The sequence below is a fragment of the Mastigoproctus giganteus genome, chromosome 6 (assembly GCF_048544385.1).
Source record: "Mastigoproctus giganteus isolate SK-2022 chromosome 6, ASM4854438v1, whole genome shotgun sequence".
Classification (NCBI taxonomy): domain Eukaryota; kingdom Metazoa; phylum Arthropoda; class Arachnida; order Uropygi; family Thelyphonidae; genus Mastigoproctus; species Mastigoproctus giganteus.
The window spans coordinates 190,761,721-190,787,774 of NC_143580.1; the positions used below are offsets into that span (position 1 = coordinate 190,761,721).

At 36.1% G+C, this 26,054-nt stretch overlaps 1 protein-coding gene across 4 annotated transcripts in view; it reads left to right on the top strand.

The window, feature by feature from the left end:
* LOC150084832 (2-oxoadipate dehydrogenase complex component E1) overlaps positions 1–26,054 on the top strand; it is a 608,625-nt gene that overhangs the window by 435,584 nt on the left and 146,987 nt on the right. For all 4 annotated transcript variants that reach the window (XM_090376637.1, XM_090376633.1, XM_090376636.1 and 1 more), the window contains 2 exons: positions 7,885–8,041; positions 23,266–23,366. In XM_090376637.1, coding sequence (XP_090232763.1) covers positions 7,885–8,041; positions 23,266–23,366 — 258 coding nt within the window. The remainder of the gene's footprint in view (positions 1–7,884; positions 8,042–23,265; positions 23,367–26,054) is intronic.

Sequence of the window (26,054 nt, forward strand, 5' to 3'; positions counted from 1 at the left end):
TATCCTTCCTAAATACATTATACAAGCCGTACTGAAACTCATCATCCCCAATTTCCGAGTGGCACCACGTCTCTGTAAGCCCTATTATGTCCGCGTTACTTGTTTTAACGAGCAGTTCGAATTCTCTCATTTTATTGACGACACTTCTAACGTTACTGTATAAACAATTAAGATTTACTGTTCTTGTATATTTAACAACCGTAACACAACCCTTGAAGGTTTTTAGGCTCTCTTCCCTGATATTAGCTACCTGCTCACGTGAAACGTCTTTGCCCCCAGAACATCTAGATAATACGTCCAGTTGGGGTAACAGATAAGAACTCTTAAGGTGTGTGCAAGAGTTACATTGACCAATATTATCAGATAAACGCGTGTCAGTATTACCCACATCCCCCCTAACTAGGAGTTTCCCTGAACTTTTAAGGTATCCTCAATAATACTGGCAAAAACGTTTGCACCACCTTTGTTTAAGTGTATCCCGTCTCTACAAAACAAATTCCTTCTACCTACAAGTGTGGGCCATGCTGATAGAAATTTACCCCCTAAAGCCTTGCAGATTCCTTCAAGTCTTGAGTTAATCCACAAGGCTCCATGAAATCTTCAATCATATAAAAAAATTAATTTTCATAATCTTTACTTCATTCCTATTTTTAAACATTCGTAGCTTGTTATTCCGTTCTCACTTGCACGTATCGTGTTACTTGCAATTTGTGTGTGCCGTGTTCTTTGTTATAGATTGCTTATCTTTTTATCGTTTTTAATTTTAACCTCACCCACAAATGTCAGTGAACAGAAATGTCAACTAGTTAGTCTGTACATATTACAGTATGCATTAATTCCAATTTTCACACATCATTTAAATTTTTAATAGGTAAGGTAATAAAGGGTAAATTTGTGCTTAATATATCTTTACTTTTATAGCCTGTGGATAGTATTCCTCCTATTTTCGCTAATTAGAATTGCGGTTTAATAGAACTGAAATTCAATTCACAAACATGATCACAATGAACAGCGCTTACTACACATCGTACAGTGAACAGTACTTTAATTAGGTGACTTCATTGTAACTTGATTTGATTGTATAGTGAACCAATTGTAAAGCAGGGTTCCGTTGTATTTTTAACTTTTTTTTACGTGAAAATTTGGATAATTGGGACAGCCCCTTAATCGGCCGAAAATGCACTAGTCCCGATGTGTCCCAATTAACCGGAATTGACTGTACTTGGATTTCAGGAAAGCTTTTGATACTGTTGCACGTGGAAGATTGCTGTACAAATTGGAGAGGTATGGCATTAAGGGAAAGTTGCTACAATGGATAAAGGGATGGTTGAGTGGGAGACGACAGAGAGTGGTAATCTATGGACACTGCTCTTCGTGGACAAATGTTGTTAGTGGAGTTCCCCAGGGTTTGGTGTTGGGCCATTGTTGTTTTGCATATTTATCAATGATATTGATGAAGGTATATCAAGTTTAATGTCCAAGTTTGCAGATGATACAAAGGTTGGCAGGGTTGTTAATAAGAGTAAAGACAGTATGCTACTCCAACTGGATCTAGAATAGTTGAGAAAGTGGGCAGAAGTGGCAACTGAAGTTTAACATTGACAAATGCAAAGTACTGCATATGGGTAGCGATAACCGAAGAGAAATGTACCAACTCTGTGGTACCACACTCAGGAAAGTGAAAACGACCTGGGGGTAATTGTGCAGTCAAATATGAAGTTCAATGAGCAGTGCAGATGGGCTGCTAGGGCAGGTCATGGAGTCTTGTCAATGATATATAGGAATTTTGCTAGCAGGGACAGAGAGGTGATTATCCCGTTATACAAGGCAATGGTCAAGTTACACCTAGAGTACTGTGTACAGATCTGGAGGTGTCATTTTGGGAAGGATGTAGAGTTGCTAGAACGAGTACAAAGAAGGGCAACAAGATTGGTAAGGGGAACAAAGGGGTGCTCTTACCAAGTAAGTCTTAAGTTCTGCAAACTGCAGTGCCTGGAGAATAGGCACCTGCTAGGTGATCTGATTGAGGTGTATAAGGCCTTGAATGGGTTGAGCAAGCTGAATGCTGATGGGATTCTTCCTCTTGCTCAGATTAAGAACCTCAGGGGGCATAGATTCAAATTGAGGAAAGACAGTTGTAGAATGAATGTGCGGAAGTTTGCCTTTAGCCAGCGGGTGGAACAGACTTCCATCTTTTGTTGTGGAAGTTGATAGCCTAAATAAATTTAAGGCTGAGTTGGACAAGCATTTGGAACGAATGGAGGGGTGAAATGGGAGCCTTTTTTTTTTTTTTTTTTTTTTTCTGGCTGATGCTGCATAAGCTTGCTTTCTTGTATCATATGCCTCTACTAATGGTAAACTAACAGGTCTATAGTTATTTGAGTCACCTTTTGAACCCCCTTTGTGAATTGGTGATACATTTGCACACCTCCAGTCCTTGGGGACCTCCTGAGTCCAAGTAAGCTCTCATAATTATGGCTAAGGGTTTCTTACTTCCTTTGCTGCCTCCTTTAATATAACTGGATAGATCCCATCCACCCCAGGTGCCTTTTTTATGTTTATCTTCAACAATTTCTCCTCCACTTTCCTCTCAGTTATTACAAAATCATCCAGCTCACTGCCAGAGTTTAACTCACCCCTGGCATTCCCCTCCCTGAATAACTGCTCATGGGTGAAAGTAGATGCAGAATACTCATTTAGTTTGTTGGCCACCTGAGCAGGAACACCAACAGTTGAACCATCAATATCCAGTGGGCCAATCTGATTCATCCCTTTCCTTCTAGAGTTTACATAGGTAAAGAACTCTTTGTTGTTTTGTTTTTCTTTGCATCCTTTGCCAAGGATTTCTCATAATCTGCCTTTGCATGCCTAACCTCCTTTGTGACTTGATTACAGACAAGCTGATATCTTCTGTGTCACCTGAAAATTTATATCCATCCCATACATTTTTCTTCTCTGCCACGAGCCTCATTAATTCAACTGACAGTTAATCTAAACATGTGTCCAAATCTCAATATGACAGTTATGGATCTATGGCTGTTTGAATTTTAAAAATTGGCTATAGAGTTCTCAGCCTTAAAAAATAATAAAGAAGAAGAATAAGCAAATATATACCTAATATTGAATAAACATTTTACTTGGTATGTGTGTGCTTTTTCTTATTCATTATTTTATTTTTATTATTTTTTACATTGAAAACTTCATAGTAATTTTTTTTTATTATTTTAAACAACCATAGATCTGTAACTATTCAGAATTTGATATGTATTCACATAGACTTTTTTTTTTATTATTATAAATTTCAGGTTCTTACTTAGTCCTGAAAATACAGCCCACATCTTATTAAACACCATTTATACCTGTATACAGTTTAACCTAGGCTTTCATTAGTGATTAATTCCTTCAACTATGCAGGTCTTACTTTGAAGTTTAGACAAGTCTAAACTTCAAAAGTTGTTTTTAGATCCCATATAAATACTTTCCTTGAAAATAAAAAAAAAAGAAGTAAAATAAATATCTGATCTCAGGTGGGGGATTAGGCGTTTTCCCCTGAGTGATACCACAGTTTTCTCAGTCTGCACAACATGCAAATCTGCTTGTGAACTAAGTACACATGCAGAAAGTAATGTATGATTCTCGTTTCAGTCTGGATGCAAAGTGTCCAGGGGGGGAAAGGAGAGAATCCTAGTCTGTGGGTTCTCTTTCTCAGTGGCGGCTCGTAACTCTGACGTTTGGGGTACTGCGTCTTAAAGTTACATTAAATTGCCTTGGTTATAAGACATACATAGTAATAATAATAAGCAAGTTAAAAATACTACAAAACATTAACTAGACATTTACCATTAACAGACTTGAACTTTTATTTAAAAACAAAATCTATTCTTCTGTTTTTATTTGTTGAAAATAGATTAATAACTTTTTCATTCAAGTTTGGTGCACTGTTCACCAAGCTTTTCTTTATTGAAAGCATTGCTTAAGCATTTAGTCTTTCCTGATTCATTGTGCTCCTTAAAAATGTTTTTATGCTTTTTAATGTCAAATGTCAGCGTCCGGGCTCTGAAGTAGTCATCAGAATGGTCAAAAGAACTTTTATGAGTTTTGTAAGTTCACCAAGAACTTCAGCTAGATTATTTTCTGAGATAAATTTCAACAAGTCAGTTAATTTGCAATAATTGTGTAGATCATGTCTGCTATAGAAAACTTGTAATTCCGTGAGACAGTTTTCTCTTTCAATCATGGGATATGCCTTAGTAGTCTCTTGTACCTCTTCCATGGGCATTTTCGGGCAAAAAAAAACAAAGTTCTCCTTGTTAAACAATTTAGCAGCAGTAAAAGAATATCTCTCACCTATTTCACACTTATATAGTCGCATACTTCCTTCACCTCAGTCAAGAGTGTTTTTGAAGGATTTTCACGGTATGTTGAATTCCTGATTTTTAGAATAGCATTCTTAAAGTTTCCTATGTATTCATGCATTTTAACTGCCTCAATTTCTCAGGATTGCATTTGATTATGAATAACTTCCACGTGGGGCATTATCTGATGGAAAAGTTCTAACCAGAACTCAAATTTTTCATTACTCAAGGTGTGCAAAATTCCAGTTGCTTCTGAAATCATCTTATCTTTGTTTGCTGTCACTTGTAGTTCCTCCATGCACTTTTTTAGGATTCAAAATTTCATAAATGCTGTTCATGGTGCATATATTGAAGTTCCATCTTGTAGAAGAAGGTCGGGCAATACAGCCCGACCATATTCTTTCTGAGAATAGAGAGATGCAGTAGCGATCTCGAGAAAAATGTTGGTATCGACAAGAGGTTCAAAAAGAATATTGTTGAATCTCGGGTAATACTTGCTGCATTTCTCATCATCAGATTCAGTTGGTGTGCATTTTTGTACACTTCTTTTATTTTAGCCTGAACTTCCCCTTTCTTCCCTTTCATCACACTTGCACCATAAAATGTCTGAGCAACCAGTTTTTGAGTATTTCCTTCGAGGATTATGTCTAACTGATCTAGAATGCACTTCGATATTCCATCTGCCGTTTGCTTTTCCGGAGTGAAAAAAACCCCAAAAACACTTAAAAATATCTCCATTCAGTTCATATCTCAGAACAATTACCATTTATATATGTTCTGACACATCTGTTGTGTCATTCTTTAATTTCTCTTTTTATTTCATTCTGGCATATGCAGAAAACAGTCAAGAATATCATTCTGAATAGATTTTGAAATGCCTTTAAATGCTGCATTACTTTGTAAATGATTCTTTAAATTGGAATCTAATGTACAGGCAAAATTTATTATTCCTCTGAATACTCCTGGATTTTTAGAATTGTCTTTTTCGTTATGTCCACGTAAGGAATTTCAAACTATCCACAAAATTTAGTGTTGTCTATAATTTTAGATGATACCTCACGATCCTAGGTAACTTTTCTGTTATGTTTGCAGATCGAAAGTCTGTAGGCCTCACTAAGCTATTCTTTAATATTTATGCATCCTAAAAGCAATAGTAAAATCACATTATCAATATATTTCTTTGAACTCTCATATTTTAGAATTTTTTCTTTCATTCTGTTTATATTTGTAAAGCCACTTTTTGTCCACATTAATTCACCTCTGAACAGTAAACATGGAAAACAAAACAATGAATTTTTAACTTCACAAAGCCAACTTTTCCTTTGGTACCATTCAGTTTTAAAACTGTGAATATATTTCTTATTCCCCGCTGAAAAATTTGAATCTTTGGTGTGGGGTGGCCTTCTCTTTTAATCGCTTTTTTTTTTCTTGGAGAGATAATTGTGAAAAACTAAGTTGCTGAAGTTTATTCACTGTCACGCGATTTACTTCATGGGAAAGCATGGAGGCCATGATCAAATCAAATTTCACAAAATCGTGTGTTGTAGAAATAATGTTTTACTTACACTTCAACTTACCAAGTTCAAGCTCAATTTGCAATTAAGCTGTAATCGCATAATTACACTGAATGTTGAGTATTGACTTAACACTGATATTATTTAGTTAATTAATGGGAATTTGGGTGAATAACAAAAAGACACTGACATTGTGGCTACACACCCATCATAGTCGACGATGAAATCTGCACTGTACACTTTACAGTGACTTTGATTTGTTTCACCCATAAAAAAATGTATATTGGGAAGTTGCCAATATGCTGGTTTACCAGAATATTCACTGGAATTCAAAATCTGTCACTGCCTGGCACACAGTGAGGCCTACGGTTAATTAAACCTCAAAGAATACCAGATACTCACTAGAATTCAAAATCTGTCACTGCCTGGCACACAGTGAGGCCTACGGTTAATTAAACCTTAAAGTTGGAAATATTTTGTGTTTTTATTCGTTTATTATTGAAATGATTACTGCTATGGATAAAGGGGTGGTTGAGGGGGAGAAGACAGAGAGTGTGGTAATCAATGGACACTGCTCATCATGGACTAATGTTATTAGTGTAGTCCCTCAGGGTTCAGTATTGGGTCCATTATTGTTTTCTGTATTTATAAATAATATTGATGATGGTATATCAAGCTTAATGTCCAAGTTTGCAGACAATACAAAGGTTGGCAGGGTTGTTAAGGACACTACTGATGCTATGCTGCTGCAACAGGATCTGGAAAGGTTGAGCAGATGTGCTGAGAAGTGGCAAATGAAGTTTAACATTGACAAATGTAAAGTACTACATATGGGAAACAGCAACCCCAGAGCAATGTATCAACGCTGTGGTACTACACTGACAGTGGTAGAGAATGAAAAGGACCTGGGGGTAATTGTGCAGGCAGATATGAAGTTCTCTGAGCAGTGCCGACGGGCTGCAAGGGTAGTTCATGGTGTTGTCAATGATATACAGGAATTTTTCTAGCAGGGATAAGGAGGTGATTATTCCCTTGTATAAGGCAATCGTCAGGCCACACCTTGAGTATTGTATACAGGCCTGGAGGCCTCATTTCAAGAAGGATGTAGAGATGCTGGAACGAGTACAGAGAAGGGCAGCAAGATTAGTGAATGGAACAAAGGGTTGCTCTTACAAAGAAAGGCTTCAGTTTTGCAAATTACAGTGTCTGGAGACTAGGCACCGGCAAGGTGATCTGATAGAGGTGTATAAAGCCTTGAATGGTTTGAGCATGCTCAATGCTGATAGGATTTTTCCTCTTGCTCAGAATAATCACCTGAGAGGGCAAAAATTCAAATTGAGGAAAGACAGATTTGCGGAAATTTGCCTTTAGCCAGCGGGTAGCTGGTTCGTGGAACAGACTTCCATCCCTTGTTGTGGAAATTGATAGCCTAAATAAATTTAAGGCTGAGCTGGACAGGTATTTCGAACGAACGGAGGGGTGAAGTGGAAGTTTTTATTGCATCATATGCCTCTACTAATGCTAATGTGTCACTGCCTGACACACAGTGAGGCCTACGGGTAATTTAACCTCAAAGTTGGAAACTATTTCCTGTTTTTATTTGTTTATTATTGAAATGATTACTGTAAATAGAGGATGCGCATACTATATGTGGGTCCTGTTAATAAAAATATTCATTGCGTTGCATTGTTCTTCATAAAATTTCGTATAAATTTTGTGAAAATATACAGTTCACTGTATATCTAGATTTAAATAGCTGGGGGTGCTGCAGTGCCGTAGTGCCTATGGACGAGTCGCCCCTGCTCTATCTTCTGATGCTTCCCTCTGTAAAAGAGAACCCACAGTCTGGGTTAAAATATTTATTATTTTATCAAAAAAAATTATATTAGTAGTTTAATAATATTTTTATGTAAGTTTTGATCCTATTATGAAAATGTTAAACTATTTGTGACTATGATTATAGACAATGTATCATTTAGGTATCAGTTGTCATGCATGCTGTATTTCATGTTTAGGTAGCTAACAGTATTTTATCGGAAGAAGCTGTTCTTGGTTTCGAATATGGGATGAGTGTAGAGAATCCCAATAACTTAATTATTTGGGAAGCACAATTTGGCGATTTTTTTAATGGTGCGCAGATAATTTTTGATGTTTTCATCTCTTCTGGAGAAGGTAGGGCTTTTAATGGTTGATGTTATATTATAAACAAATGTTTCTTTACCTCTGATTATTTCTTTGAGATACTTGCTTTTTAAAGTCGCTATCATGTGAGTCTTATATCACGAATTAAATTTTTAGTTTTTGAAACAGAAACACAGTCTAAGCACTGATGTTTTACGGATCGATGCTCGGCCCGCTCCTATTTCTGATTCTCTTAAATGACATTGATGAAGGAATGCAAGGTATGTTGTAAAAATTTACAGATGATGTGAGGAGATCGGGGCAGTGGATAATGACAAACATAAAGTATTGCTACTTTAGGATGAGTTAGATATGCTTCAGGAAGGATCAGATAAGTGTGCAATTATGTTATAATGCAAGGTTTGCACTTGGGAAATAATCTCATAATAACGCATACATTTCAATGAGTTGAATTAAAAACAGAACAGGAGGAAAGGGATTGGGGGGTCACAATACAAGCAGGCATGAAATTCTTTGTGCAGTGTGGGAATGCAACAAGGAGGTCTAATGGCCTGATAGTGATTAACACATAACTGCTTGTAGATATAGGGTGGTTATAATTTCAATATATAAGGCAATTTTGAGACCATAATAAAAAAAAAAAAAAAAAAAAGCACTGAGTTTCTTGAAAAGGTCCAAAGATGAACAGTGTGCATAGTGAGATCAACAAAATGGGAACTCATGTGAAGAGGCAGTTTGGTAAACTGTCAACTTTAGAGGGGGATCTGATTGAAGTTTAATCTGATAAGGTTCTGAGAGGGCACAGTAAAATTTTCATGATAATAAATGACAATAGAAGCAGTGGGCATGAATTAAAACTATGGGGTAATGATTACAAACTGCACTGTAGAAAGTTTTCCTTTAGCAAGCAAGTTGTTAATTGGTGGCATATGTTTTCTTTTTGAGTAGTTGAGCCTGACAGCTTGGGGGAAATTCGAAATTCTTCTGGGTGCCTGTTAGAAAAGAGAAACGTGTTGGTTGTGGCTTTTGGGAGGAAGGGAGGGAGGGAGGGTGGCTGTTACAGCAAAATCCTGTGGTTTCCTTGAAGTATGGCTAATGCTAATATTAAATTAGCTACAATTTCATTGTTCATTTCATTTCATTTGTGCTATCAAATATCTCCTAAATTCTGACTTTTTTTTCCTTTCTTTTTTTTTTTTTTTTGTAAAGGAGATCCCACACAACTAACTAGTACAGTATATACACATTAATTCTATATAGCATGGGTATTGCTGTAGGTAAATGATGCAAGAAAGAAGACTTTTTCTGCATTGCAAAAAAAAAAAAAATATATATATATATGTATTTTTTGTTTACAAAGTAACCATCCAGTTCTGCTTATTCTTTCAAAATTTCTTTAAAGCATGACTAAAAATTAAACAAAAAATAATATAATTTGTTTAATAACCTTTTTTTGAACATACTCGATACATAATAAACTTATTTAACATTTTAAATAAGTTTATTTTTTTTTCATTCAATAATATATTCTTCTTTTGACTGAATTTTAACTACATTTAACTCACTGAATTCACCAAAAAAAAAACTCCAAGATATAAAACTGATAGGTGAGTAGATTTAACGATGAAAGTCGTCACTGGGTCCAGTGAGAGCTTAATGGAAACGGAACCTGCAATAGCAATTAGTAGCCTCACATATTCAGATTTTACAAAAAAATTGAGTAATATTTTCCTTTCGAGCAGCTTCCATGCTTAATTTTTTTTTATAAATGGTAACTTCTTTAGGTGGACAAAAAAAAAAAATCCATACAGATCATGCTCAGTTATAAAGCTTACAGAGCGTAATAAATAATACAAAAAACACTCCTTTTTTTTTTTTTTTTTTTGCATGAGTTACAAGCATTAAACAGCAAATAATATCCGAAGACATGAATACCTTCTCTCTCTAGCAGTTATGTACAGTTATACATAATACACAACATAATGTTGATTTTAAAATATTAATGTACAGCTTGATTACATCATCATCATCATCATCAGCCATTTTCAAGACAACTTCTCCAGCAACTTTCCAGTTCCGTCTGTTTTGTGCAATGGCCATCCATTTACTACCCACAAACTCATGAATTTCATCTGTCCATCTCCGTTGTTGTCTTCCAGGTTTTCTTCTGGCTCCTCTTAGGTACCATTCTGTTATTTTCTTAGTCCATCTGTCATCATGTCTTCAAGATATGTGTCCTGCCCAAGACCATTTTAGTTCTTTAGTTTTGATAAGAATGTCCTTTACTTGAGTTTGCTGCTTAATCCATGTGTTTCTCTTCTTATCTAACAGTCTGATTCCCAATATAATTTGTTCCATTCTTCGCTGTGTAGTTCTCCGCTTCTCTTCCATTCTTTTGGTGAATGCCCAAGTTTCACTTCCATAAATCATGGTGGGAAGTATACATTGGTTCATTATTTTACGTAGTAGCAGTAGTAGTAGTAGTGGTGGTGGCATGTGATGCAAGAAAGCAAGTGAATGAGCTTATGCAGCATCAGCCGAAAGAAAATAAAAAATCACACCATTCCTTCCAAATGCCTGTCCAGTTCCTCCTTAAATTTATTCAACCTATCAACTTCCACAACGACAGATGGAAGTTTGTTTCCAGCAATTAACCACCCACAGGCTAAAGGAAAATTTCCGCACGTCTATTCTACATCTGTCTTTTCTTAATTTTAATCTATGCCCCATCAGGTTCTTAGTCTGAGCAAGCGGAAGTATCTCGTCAGCATTGAGCATGCTCAAACCATTCAAGGTCTTATACACCTGAATAATATCATCTCGCAGGTGCCTAGTTTCCAGATGCTGCAACTTGCAAAACTTAAGCCTTTCTTCATAAGCCCATTCCTTTGTACTCGTTCTAGCAACTCTACATCCTTCCTAAAATGAGGCCTACAGACCTGTACGCAGTACTCAAGGCATGGCCTGACCATTGCCTTATACAGAGGGACAATCACCTCCTTTTCCCTGCTAGCAAAATTCCTATATATCCTTGACAAAACCCCATGACCTGCCCTGGCAGCCTCTCTTCATTGCTCAGAAAACTTCATATCTGACTGCACAATTACTCCCAGGTCTTTTTCATTTTCTACCACCTTAAGTGTAGTACCACACAGTTGGTACTTTTCTCTCGGGTTACTTCTACCCATATGCAGTATTTTGCATTTGTCAAGGTTAAACTTCAGTTGCCACTTCTTAGCTCATCTGCCCAAATTATCTTGATCCTGTTGCAGTAGCATACTGCCATTACTGTCATTCACAACCCTGCCAACTTTTGTATCATCTGCAAACTTCGACACTAAGCCTGACATACCTTCATCAATATCATTGATAAATATACAAAACAACAGTGGACCCAACACCGAACCCTGTGGGACTCCACTAATAACATTAGTCCACGAAGAGCAGCACCCATTGATTACCACCCTCTGTCTTCTCCCACTCAACCATCCTTTTATCCATTGTAGCAACTTACCCTTAATACCATTCTGCTCCAATTTGTACAATAGTCTTCCATGCGCAAAAGTGTTAAAAGCTTTCCTGAAATCCAAATATATGATATCAAAATTATTTTTTGCATCCAGTTCCTTTGTAACCACATCATAATATCCTATCAAATTTGTCAGACAAGACTTTCCCTTAACAAACCCATGCTGTGTCGGAATTATTGCTGCAGTCTTGTCTAGATGATCCTGCAATGCATCTTTAACCAGTGACTCCATTGTTTTACCCGGAACAGAAGTTAAACTAACTGGTCTGTAATTACTCGTGTCACCCTTCGATCCCCCTTGTGATTTGGGGACACATTTGCACATCTCCAGTCCAGGGGAACCTCCCCTGAGTCCAAGGATGCTCTCATAATTATGAGTAAGGGTTTGCTTAGTTGCTTTGCCACCACCTCCTTTAATATAACTGGATAGATCCCATCCACCCCAGGTGCTTTTCTTATGTTTAACTTCAACAATTTCTTCTCCACTTGGCTCTCAGTTATTACAAAATCATTAAGTACCCTGCTACAATTTGACAACCTTCTGCCATTTTCAAACCTTAATAATTCCTCATGTGTGAATGTAGATGCAAAATACTCATTCAGTTTGTTTGCTGTCTGAGCAGGATCATCAACAGTCGAACCATCAATGTCAAGTGGACCAATCAGATTCATCCCCTTCCTTTTAGAGTTTATATAAGTAAAGAAATCCTTGCTGTTTTTCTTAGAATCTTTTGCCAAGTATTTCTTGTAATCTGCCTTCGCCTGCCTTCCTTTTTTGACCTGATTACAGACTAACTTATATCTGCCATAGGCTTCTGAGTCGCTTGATAATTTATATGCATCCCATGCATTTTTCTTCTCTGTCACAAGTCTATTTATGTGGCATACTTGTTCATCCCTTTCTGTGGCATATTTGTTCATCATTACTTTTGTTTTAGCCAGATTCATCTTTAATCCAAAATCCTTACTAACTGTGCATAACCGATTAAGATTTTCCTCTAATTCTTTGGGATCGTGGCTTATGACCACAATGTCATCTGCAAATCGTAAATGGTTTCAGTACTCTCCATTCACATTGACTCCTTTCTGCGACCAGTCTAATCTTCTGAAAGCTTCCTCAAGGGCAGCAGTAAACAGCTTCGGCGATATTGTGTCTCCTTGTCGAACTCCTTTCTCGATTTTAAATTTCCTACTGTCTTTGTCTAGTCTAATAGAGGAGGTAGCACTATCATATATTTTCTTCAAAATCATAATATATGGAGTATCTGTGCGTTGTCTTTCCAGTGCTCTAAACATTGCCTTATGCTGTATGGAGTCAAATGCCTTTTCATAATCCACAAATGCCAGGCATAATGGTGTTTTTTATATTCATTTGCTTTCTCCATTAGCTGTGACATTACATGAAGTTGATCCATAGTTGAGAATCCTGTCCTAAAACCAGCTTGCTCTTTCGGTTGATTCTCATCAGGTATTCTTTCTAATCTGTTAGTAATGACCATTGTGAACAACTTCTTGTATACATTGAACTGTATTAATACACTGTTCAACAAAATTAACAGAACATATAGAAAACATAGTGTAACAACTTGCAATGAAGCAGGGGAAAATTTGGTGTGGTGGTGTACCATACAATAATGATGAAATGAGGAGAGAGACAGAAAAAACTTACATATAAGGAAGATTTATAGGGGTATAACAATTACTAAAAAGGTCTCATGACTTCAGTATGGCATATGATCCCCTCCAAACAGGCCTGACAGCAGTGAACCATACTTGATATAAAGGTGTCTTAAGATTCTGTGGGAACAAATCCCATTCTTCCCCCAGTGCAAACCTTAGCTCACCAAGTGACTGAGGAGTTGGCTGTTGGCATACAATGTGGGGGATGCCCTTGTCATCCCCCATATTGCATGCCCATGACAGTGATTGGATGTCCTCAGTTTCAAGGTATTCCTCCAAATAAGATCTAATATACAGGAAAATTTGAGCCATCTGCACCCCTAAAAAGTAACACATAGGGTACAAGGATCTGTTCTCAGTACCTATGCACAGTTACAGTATCTCCATCAAAAACATGAAGAGGGGTGCAGCCATTGATCATTATTCTACCCCACACGAGAACACCACCTCCACTGTAAGTGTTTCTTTCTCTGATGTTAAAGGCATTAGCAGTAGTTGAGGTATATGATGCAAGAAAGCAAGCTTATACAGCATTATCGCAAAAAAAAAAAAAAAAAAACCCTTCCCATTTCACTCATTTGGTCACTCCAAATGTTTCTCTAGTTCAGCCTTAAATTTATTTAAGCTATCAACTTCCACAATAACAGATGGAAGTCTGTTCCAGCAATCAACTACCCATTGGCTAAAGGCAAACTTCCGCACATCTATTCTACAACTGTCGTTCCTCAATTTTAATCTATGCCGCCTCAGGTTCTTAGTCTGAGCAAGCGGAAGTATCTCGTCAGCATTGAGCATGCTCAATGCCATTCAAGGCCTTATACACCTGAATAATATCATCTCGCAGGTGCCTAGTTTCCAGATGCTGCAACTTGCAAAACTTAAGCCTTTCTTCATAAGCCCATTCCTTTGTTCCTCTCACCTATCTTGTTGCCCTTCTCTGTTCTTGTTCTAGCACCTCTACATCCTTCCTAAAATGAGGCTTCCAGACCTGTATACAGTACTCAAGTTGTGGCCTGACCACTGCCTTATACAAGGGGATAATCACCTTCTTGTCTCTGCTAGAAAAATTTCTATATATCATTGACAAAACTCCATGACCTGCTCTGGCAGCCCATCTGCACTGGTCAGAGAACTTTACATCTGACTGCACAATTACCCCCAGGTATTTTTCATTCTCCACCTCCCTGAAAGTAGTACCACAGAGTTGGTATGTTTCTCTTGGGTTATTGCTACCCATATGCAGTACTTTGCATTTGTCAATGTTAAACTTCAGTTGCCACATCTCAGCCCATCTTCCTAACTCTTCTAGATCCTGTTGCAGTAGCATACTGTCTTTAGTGTCATTAACAACCCTGCCAACCTTTGTATCATCTGCAAACTTGGACATTAAGCCTGATATACCTTCATCGATATCATTGATAAATACACAAAACAAAAATGGGCCCAGCACCGAACCCTGGGGGACTCCTTTAATAATACTAGTCCACCGAGAGCAGTGTCCATTTATTACCACTCTCTGCCATCTCCCACTCAACCATCCCTTTATACATTGCAGTAACTTACCCTTAATTCCATACCGTTCCAATTTGTACAACAGTCATCCATGTGCAACAGTATCAAAACCTTTCCTGAAATCCAAGTTTATGATATCAAAATTATTTTTAGCATCTAGTTCCTTTGTAACCCCATCGTAGTATCTAATAAAATTTGTCAGACATAACTTCCCCTTATCAAACCCATGCTTTGTCTGAACTATTGTTGCTGTCTTGTCTAGGTGATCCTGTATCATCTCTTTAACCAGTGATTCCATTATTTTCCCTGAAACAAGTTAAACTAACAGGTCTGTAATTATTTGTGTCACCCTTTGAAACCCTTTGTGAACTGGGGATACATTTGCACATCTCCAGTCCATGGAGACCTCCCCCTAAGGATGCTCTCATAATTATGGCTAAGGGTTTGCTCACTTCCCTTACTGCCTCCTTCATAATAACTGGATAGGTTCCATATGCCCCAAATGCCTTTTTTATGTTTAACTTCAACAATTTCTCCTCCACTTTGCTCTCAGTTATCCCAAATTCACTTAGTTCCCTGTTAGAGTTTGATAAACTTCTGGCATTCCCCTCCTTGAATAACTCCTCATGTGTGAGTAGATGCAAAATATTCATTCAGCTACTTGAGCAGGATGATCAATAGTCGAACCATCTATGTTAAGTGGACCAATCTGATTCATCCCCTTCCTTCTAGATTTTATGTAAGTAAAGAACTCTTTGCTGTTTTTCTTTGTGTCCTTTGCCAAAGATTTCTCGTAATCTGCCTTCGCCTGCCAAACCTTCTTTGTGACTCGATTACAGACTAGCTTATATCTGTCGTAGGCTTCTGTGTCGCCTGATAATTAATATGCATCTGATGCATTTTTCTTCTCTGCTATGATCCTCATTAATTCATCTGACATCCATTTAGGCCTGAACCTTGAACAATAATTCTTAGTTAGTATGAAAAGCCTAGTAGCCTCCAAGATTAAGTCCCTGAAGGCTTCCCATTTAGAATTCAACGTTGGTAACAGCATCAGCTGATCCCACTGTACAGAATTTAAAAACTGTCTGAGACCTCTGTAGTCACCTTTACTAAAGCAAAAACCCTTCCTTTACCCCTGATTGTAGTTACATCTTTAAGTAAATCCCACATCTGTACACTGTGACCACTGTCACCTAGTGGTTCCTTTATGTGCAAATTGCTAATGCATGTGTCATCACTGCTGATAATCGGATCGAGTATTACTCCCTCTGGTTGCTCCTCGATCATGTTGTTGTAAAAACAATCCTCCAATAAATCCAAAAAAGTCTTGCTAGCATGCGTATGACCCATCCACAAATTCCAGTCAATATCTGGAAAGTTAAAATCCACAATTACGAGACATTCTGATTTACTGGCCCATTCTATTTCTCTTCACAACTGTTCATTGTACTCATCAGCATCGTTAGGCCTATAATATACTCCTATTCTCATTTTCCCTTTCCCAGTGTTTATGTCACACCAAACAGACTCAACATTGCATTGGACACTAACATCAATTGGATGCACTTCCTTAGATTTTGAGTTTCTTAACTAACAGCATAACCCTCCTCCCTTCCTACCCTGTCTGTCCTTTCTATACACATTGTACTCCTCAAATTCCAATTCTGCAATTTGTGCTGTGCACATTGTACTCCCCAAATTCCAGTTCTGCACTGCTTATATCTGTGTGACACCATGTCTCTGATATCCCAACATTATCTGCCTTTGATGTCTTGATCAGCACTTTAAATTCATCAATTTTATTTATTATACTTCTAGCATTAGTGTACATGCAAGTATACATGCACTTGTTCTTACTCTTTGTTACCCTAACACAACCCATATATTTACTTGTTCCATGATGACTTCCAGAAGCTCACGAAATCCCCAGCAACTTGCTCTTTAGGCTGCTGCTCAATACAATAAAAGCAGTGCAAGAATCACTTTCGCTTCTGCCTGCGGCTACCATTAATCATTTAGTCTGTGAATCCAACTCACCTAACACTGCCTCAATAGCATCAACAAATATTCTTGCACCCTTTCTATTTAAGTGTATCCATCCCTGTGGAAGCACTCTCTTGTTAGCAAGCACAGACCACACTGAAAAAAATTGTAGTCCGTGAGCCTTGCTCAATCTCTCCAGGGCCGATTTGATTGACAAGGCTCTCATCATATACTCCATCCTATCGTGTCTAGGCAGAATTGCAGACACTTTCAAATTTAACCCTAACTTGCAACTTTTTTTCATTTGTCATGTACGTTTTTGTATGTCATGTACAACAATATCACCTTTTGTGCCCTTAAAGATGATATCTGCTCTACAACGTCATCAACTTTTGCCCCTGGCAGACTTACCCTGGTCCTGTAACACCTATCCTGTTTTGCATACTATATTCCCCATCTCCCTGACAATAGACTCACCGACAATAACTAGTTCCTGTGGGACCTGCACATTCTGCCTTGGAGATTGCCACTGTGTTTCCTGATGCACAAGAGTGAACTGTGACATTGAGTTGGGCAGCTGAGAGCTTGATGGGCCCCTCATATTAATTTCTTCGAGGGCATTTACCCTACACCTCAAACTCTCATAGTCACCCATCAGAATGCTGACTTGGCACCTAATTTTTCAAAGTCTCTGCACCTAGCACACACAAAGACATCTTCCTTGGCTAGATCATGTCTTGTTTTAGACTGTGATGCGTGGGAGAATTGACCCCTTTGGTTCTCCTGCAAGCCACAGCTTGCTGGCTATTCTGTGAACGCTGCTTTGCTGCTCTAGTCTGGGTCATGATTCCGTTTAAGTATAATTTAATTAACAATGAAATTAATAAAATTATTAAATTTTATTGATAATACTATACTACTGTAACAGATTTCTAATACACTGCAAGCCGCCATTGTTATGTGATACGGAATACCGTAATGATACGGAATACCTTACGGTATTCCGTATTGTATAAAAATGGCGGCATGTTATGAACGTAAAATCTACGGACACTGAGTATTAACTTTCAAAATGGTTATATAAATTCAAAATAAACCATGGTGCTTGGCTAGAACTATAAAGCTATTTGTAGAAAATAATTTAATATAACAATTAAGTCAATAAAATGACTAAATATAAATGAAAACCTAGCGTTTGCCAGAGCTGCAAAAATCTTAACCAACGTGGTAGTAACCTCGTACCCAAAAAAAAGTAAAATAAAATAATGTCTAGAATCTGTTTGTAGGCTAAAACGGGACTCATCAGAGAACAGAACTGCACCCTATTTGTTAGGGCTCCAAGTCACGTGTTCATGGCACCAGTTTTGATGAGCTCTGCTGTGGTTTGGGGTTAATGGGATGCAAACCACAATAAAATATTCATGAAAAATATATTTTTTTTTTCTGTTAAATTTGTTGAGCAGTGTAGTAATGGTGACCAAAACAAATCTTAGCAATCATGTGCAAGAAATTTATTAAATTTCTCCATCACAGAATTGTTTTCTTTCTTGTGTTTACTAAATTAATGTGTTAACTATCTACTCACAAATATCTACCACATCAAAACTTTAAATGAGAATAAAGCATGTTCTGCTCAGTTCTTATAAGAGTATCTGACTAAAAATCTTTCACGAATAATTAATACTGACCTGTTCTGAATTTGTATTGATACTTGTAATGTATCTGTAATGTAATTGTTACTGTATTTCATTACAAATTCATTACTGAATTTGTAATGAAATACAGTAAAATTATCCAGATTTTACTGTATTTCATTAATTTGATATCCACTTCATTCCTCACATATTGCTATTGTTCCATGTAGAAGATTCTTTTTGGCAGTATTTTCTGTTTGAGAATTGACATACTATGAACAGGCGAAGTACAGACTGGCCTCGATTAACGCGATTAATTCGTCCCGTGAGTGCATCGCACAAAACGGAAACGCATTAATCGAATATAATAATCAATAAGAAAAATTGATTATTATATTCCTTGGTCCTTGACCTTCTGGAATCCATAAAGAATTTTAAAAATACCTTTTAAATAACTTTTTAACTGTATACAGTGTAAAAGATAATGAAAATAATTATGGAATTAAATGTTTATCGCATAAAACAGCGGTTCCCAAACTGTGCGCTGCGGAATATTTTAAATTTTCAAGGGAAACACAGTGATACTTGACATCTGTCGGACACTGCGCGAACTACTAGCTCAAGGTAGTTCACAGTTTCAGCATTTCTTATTAAGTTGTTTGGACCTAACTACTAAACAACTGTTAGGTATTTCTTTTGGTCTGGGTGCACCTTGAAAAAATTACTGAGACACTAAGGGTGTCGTGAACCGAGAAAGTTTGGGAACCTCTGACATGAAATACACAATGAAGAAATGACTGTGACTGTTGTGGAAATATTTGAACAGTATTGACTTTCTCTTTTCATCAATCAATTTCCAATAGCCAACAACAATCTTCTCTGGGCCCTGGCGAAATAAATATCGCAGAGAACCTCAAACCTTTTGTTTGAGGTTCTATGCGATACGAAAGATTTCGTCTAATTCTTTTACCGTTATCTCCTTCGCAATAACAATTTCATCTGGCTCATTTAAAAATTTGAATTTTTATGCAAGTGTGTATTGACTTTATTAGCAGGAGACAAACAAGTAACATGTCTTCTTCCGATGGTTGATGGAACCCACTGAGGCGGGCAGCAGGCAAACGTTTGTTTATTGCCTGTACGATTCACGGTAAGCTTAATGCATGATTCAAATCTTTTTCAACTATCGCATAAAAAAAAAAAAAGATTGTGTTAACTGGAAATTTGCATCGTGTAAAGTGAAAAGTGGTATAATTTTTTCAACTAGCGTTAAATGAAAATCGCGTTAATCGAACTCATGTTATGCGAGGCCTGGCTGTAGTCTACTATCGCCCAGGGCTGCTTAACATATTATAATCCACTAAAAACGTTTTGGGGCTAAAAGTCTCAGACCACAGAAAATTCACTAATCAAACAAATTAGTGCATAACATAATGTTGGTTCATAGTAAATCACTGAAGTAGGTGAAATGGCATAGTTTTTGTTATATCTCATATTGTGAATGCCTTCACAACTAGTTGCCCTGATATTGCCCTGCCTTCAGTGGAGAAGAATAATGTTACTTATTCTCCACTGGTGAAGCATTGCTTATTCGAGGTAGAGCAATATCAGGGCAACTAGTTGTGAAGGCATTCACGATATGAGATATAACAAAAACGATGCTATGCACCAACTTGTTTGACATATTATAATCCATAACTTTACATTCCTAGTACCTTTTTAAAATTGCAGATTTAGTGACTTTTTCATTCACTGTAATATTTCCTAGCATATTGAAAAACAAAAGTATCTCATTTGCATTTGAATGGATAGCAGCTTTCATTCTTTTCTTCATTTTAGCATGAGTATTGCAGGACAGTAATATTCATGCTGGTGAAGTTTGACAGCATATAAGAACAAATTTAACCTGAGCAAATAACAGCATGAATATGAAAGAAGGAAAGAAAAATTGCCTTTCATCATGGGGTTTTTTTTTTTTTTTTTTGTGCATATAAAAACTCATATGGAAGGATATTTCTCTCTTTAAAAGTATATATGGCTATGTCTCATAAATTAGTCACATAGTGCTGTTAGGTGACACTGAGAGCAGAGTTTTGTGCTGGCATTCTGTTAAGTATCTGATAATATAAATGTAAGGTTTTGAAAGCCATTAGCTATGCAGCAAGTCTTTTTTTTGACTAAAGGTGGTCATTCTTTCTCTAGTAGAATGTTCTTCGCAGTCATTGAAATTATGCAGTCTGGAAGACTTGAGAATTTCTAAAGTAGAAATTCTAAAGTTTTCATATAATGCAGTCCAGATGAACAAATGTGATGGCTTTTTTTTATTGAAATTAATTACATATCCACTCAAATAAAACAAGAAGCAATTTTCTCAATTAACTACATCAATGGAGAACTATTAGAATTATCGTACTGAGGGTTGCTTTTTCTTTTGGCTAATTCTTTGGCAGCATTGCAATTTCCACATCATTCAAGGTTTGTGTAATGTAGTGGACAACCAAAACAAACTCCAGTGCAAACCCAAGACACGTTGGTGTTCCAGGAAAAATCCATCTGCTTCCACTTCCTCTTCTGGATCTAGAATTATTTCTTGAGGCCAAATATTCTGCTGTCTTGGAATATGTAAACCTGTACATCATTAAGGGTAAAGAATTTTTTCACGTTACAAAATTCTCAATAGATTTAAATTAGATGGATGGGCAGATCACATTCTCAGATTTGTAAGATCAGAGGGCTCTTCCTTAGTGGACGGGTTCTCTGTTCTAAATCCTATTAAAACTTGGGGGTGCTCTCCGGTCTTCCTGTTATTTTTTACAATTGATTTTTTTTATGTGACTTTTAACACTAGTTTTGTCCCAGATTGCCAGTTTGACTTCCATCCCAGTAAAGATTATGGAATCCTTAGTTAAGATTGTAATAAATTATTTTGACAAGAATGAAATTATAAGGGAATTTCAGCATTGCTTTGTTAATGGGAGATCATGTCTAAATATTCTAATTAGTTATTATGAAGCTGTCACAGTAAACTATTGCAAAAAAAGAACAAAACTAATGCAATAGTTAGGGTTATACTTGGCACGGTGTGATTTTTGCCACATAAGTACCACAATACCCTAACAATCAAAGTAAAATAAAATTATAAAAATAAAATAAAAAGAAACTAAAGGGATGCTCACCCTTAGCAGTGAAGGTGCATAACTCTCCATCTATAGTTTAAACCCTTTTTATGTGGCACAAGTAGTGTTCATTTTTCACTTTGTCTCAAAAATTCTGTTTAATGATTATTATTGAAGTTATTTTCTTTTTCTCAATTTTATAGCTTCTTCACTGCCATTTTTATGTAATGACATTTGCAGAGGTTCCATTTATTGACACCAGCGGCTTAGATGTTTTTTTTTTTTTTTTTTATTTACTCAAATTTTATAGCAACTGCAAAAGGATTAGTAGTGCCTAGTAGTGCCAACGCCAAAATTAGCATTTTTATATCATAATAATGAACATGTCTGTTGATACTGAAGTACATTTACAGTACTTAAGTGGCAAAAATGCATGTTTGAATTTTTATTTTTTGTAATAATTGGATGGCATGTGTTATAGGGTTATCAGTCTCATAAATGAAAATGAAAAGAATTTATTCCTCTGAATAAATTTATTACAAACATCAATATCACAGACCAGATTCCTATGGAAAAGCATTTATTACATCCCTGGCCCTGCAGTTTGATTGTCAGCATCAGCTGTTGTTATATATCTGTTGTTTATATATCTTACTCAACAAAATCAAGCAGACCAAGCACAGTTTAACAAAGTTTATAACTTTCACTAGCATACTCTAATAACAGAACGTGCCAACCAAACTAAAACTACAGTTGGTGTAATAGCAATAGTAATAGAGGCATGTGATGCAAGAAAGCAAGCATATGAGCTTATGTAGCATCAGCCAAAAAAAAATTCACACAACCGGAATGGTTGTGTGAATTTTTCCCTCTAAAAGTTTGTCCAGTTCCTTCTTGAATTTATTTAAGCTATCAACTTACATGTCAGATGGAAGTTTGTTCCAGCAATTAACAACCCACTAGCTGAAGGCAAATTTCCACACGTCTATTCTATAACTGTCTTTCCTCAATTTGAATTTATGCCCCCTTAGGTTTGTAATCTGAGCAAGCGGAAGAATCCCATCAGAATTCAGCTTGCTCAACCCTTTCAAGGCTCATATACCTCAATCAGATCACCTCGCAGTGCCTAGTCTCCCGCTGCTGCAATTTGCAGAATGTAAGCCTCTCTTGGTAAGAGGACCCCTTTGTTCCCCTCACCAATCTTATTGCCCATCTCTGTATATGCTCAAGCAAATCTACATCCTTCCTAAAATGAGGCCTCCCGACCTGTACGCAGTATTCAAGGCATGGCCTGACCATTGCCTTATACAAAGGGATAATCAGCTCCTTTTCCCTGCTAGCAAAATTCCTGTATATCAGTGACAAAACCCCATGACCTGCTCTTGCAGCCTGTCTGCATTGCTCAGAAAACTTCATATCTGACTGCACAATTACTCCTAGGTCTGTTTCATTTTTCACCACCCTAAGTGTAGTACCACACAGTTGGTACATTCCTCTGGGATTACTTCTGCCTATATACAGTGCTTTGCATTTGTCAATGTTAAACTTCAGTTGCCACTTCTCAGCCCATCTGCCCAAATTTTCTAGATTTGTGTTTTGGAGCTTATAAAACTTATTTATACAAAATGCACTTGTGCTTCACCAGCAATAAACATTAAAGATTAATCTTTAAATTACAATTTTAATTCATTTTCATGAAGTAATTCTAGATGATTATATTCCACACTTAGTTGTTTATAATAATAAAAACAAACCCTGATGAAAAATGATATTTATGACACTTTAATTTCCACACAGCTAAATGGCTACAACAGAGTGGTTTGGTAGTTCTTTTACCTCATGGCTATGATGGAGCAGGTCCAGAACACTCTTCATGCAGAATAGAAAGATTTCTTCAGGTGGGCTTTACTGTAATAAACAACCATTTCCTGTTTATTCTTGTGAAATACATAAAACTTGTGAAGCAGTTATTCTTTAACAAACAGATGTTTATTTTTATATATAATGTTAATTCTTCTCTGTCTTCAAAATACTTATGTTTTTATATTACTAATAATTAATATATGTGAAATATATTTATAGAGATATCCAGTATAAAGTTTATTAAAGAAAATTTATTAAAGAAACTTTTAACATTGTCATAGCTCTTTGAATCATCATCTTCATCAAAAATGAGAACATTTCAAAAGATCATGAACTGGTATTCTTTTTTTTTTAAATTGGGATGAGTTAGCTGTAAATTGTTTTCCTTGTCATTCAAAGAAAAATAAATAAAAAAAAGAATTTTTCCCCTAAAACCACAAGCAAATATTCCTGATAAAGATTAACTGAAAAAATACACATTGTATAGTGCTAGGCAAAACCATTTTAAACTCAAGAGGAAAAAGAATGAAGTTGAAACCTGGGCATGCTAGGATTGTAAATCAACTCATCCTACTAGTGAGGGTATTGGAGTGGCAGAGTGAAGATGCTAATTGTAACTTTAAATACTAAGGGATATTCATTATTCAAAAACAAAATTTAAATTTGAAAAAATTAACTAATAAAAATTATACTGTAAATGAATTTCTATAAAGGTACTTAATTAGCATCTGTAATACCAATAAGACAGATTAGCTAATCAAAATAATACTAAGGGTTAGGTGGCTGTTGTCTTTTGGGATAACATATAAAGATGTGTTATATGAAGATAACATATTAACCACACCTGTATGCTGCTGCTAGGGATGACACAACTGTTTGAGCTGATCACTTTGAACCAGACACAAAACTAGAGAAAACACTTCCCCAAGAGACCCAAAGAAATTCAGATTTTTTTCATTTTGGGTGACAAGTCTGTTGATAAAACCTTTTGGATTTGGCAGATACCTTGTCAGAAATTACACTGAATTTCAATTTTCAATGTAATTTGGCATTCATCGATCCATGACCTTGTGACATGTGCAAAAAGTCTTGAATAATCCCATATATTTATACCATTGTTAATTTTAAGGCTTTATGCACCACTCTTTGTATAGCAATTTGCAGGGCTAGCTTAAGTGGTGAACCGATATGGCATTGACTCAGGGCACCAGAATTTGGTGGGAAGGACCAAAATTCGAAAGAGCAACAAAAAAAATATATCATTCTCAGTGAACAGTTTAAAAAAGGAATTCTGTATTGGATGGAAATTAGGGTTATAATTTTGACCATTGAAAAAAAAAAACTATTAAAACAAATTTATCTGCTGCCTAATTGTTTGGTATGACATTTTGAGCTAAATATATATTACAAGAAAAACCCTCTAAGAGTTCAGTATGAATATGTACACGCTATTTCCCTTCTTTCAGAGTCAATTGAATACTTTAAAATTGCAAAACGGATGGTAAATTTAAATACCTTCTAGACCAGGTTTTTTCCAACCTATGGTCCATATAACTTATGTAAGTGGTCACATAAGTGTGAGCAGCAGGCAACAATCTTATTAATGTTGATGGGAAAATACAGATATACCTATAGCAAACTAATGTATACCACACACGTTAAGTACAACTACATATCGTGTTAAAAAATTTTAATACATTAAAATAGTTATTAATATATTTGCTTTTAATTTAATTTTAATCTTTTTTGTGGTCCATGGCTTATACTTCAAATATAAAAACAAAATGCAAAAGCATTCATGGCTGAACTGGAAATTGAACCAGAATATGAGAAAACAAGAATTTGCCCTGGAATAGGATGTTTGATAATGAACACCGAGATGACATTGGATCGACAGAGAAGGAAAATTTTAGGATCCACTTTTTCAACGTTTTTAGACAGCACAGTCCAATCAACTGAAAGACAGATTTGAATTGATTGTAAAGTATAATCATCTGTTCCAGTATGGAGTTAGAAGTTCTATATATAGACCACTTTTCATAGTGCTGCAAAGTCTTGTAACATTTCTACTATCAGTGTCCAATGTTGAAGGATGCTTTTTCAAAGGTGAAGTTAATCAAAATTGGATAAGTTGGAAACCTTATCAATTGAGCATGCCATCACCAAGTGTTTAGACCTGGATGAAATGAACCAAAGGTTGCACTATTAAAGCACAAAAAGTTAATCTTTGAAAGAAAAAATTTAATAAATGTTGAATAATTAATACTACTTGTTAATTAAATTTAAATCAATAAATTATGTTTTTAAGATTTTAATAAAACTTTACTGAATGAAATAATATCAAAAAATTTGTTTTATATTTAAACTGAAAAACCTTTTGTAGCTTATGACTGGGTTGGTTTGGGTACATTAGCAACTAAGGCTATAATGTGCCAAAACCAGGTCATATAAAATATAACAGTTAAAATTTCAGTGACCTAACAAATCAGATCACTATGTCAAAATGTATAACAATAACAATATGTAGAAAGGTATAAAAGATATATTTTAGAGTGAAAATGTTTAATGGTTTTAAATAACTAAATATAGTTGACACATGGTCATTGGCCAATAAAATCTGACTGGATGTATAATGCTCACTCAGATGACTAAAAGCAGTAAAAAATGAAACATGTTTTTTTCATGTCATGTATTCTCAAATTAGGTCACTACATCAAAATGTA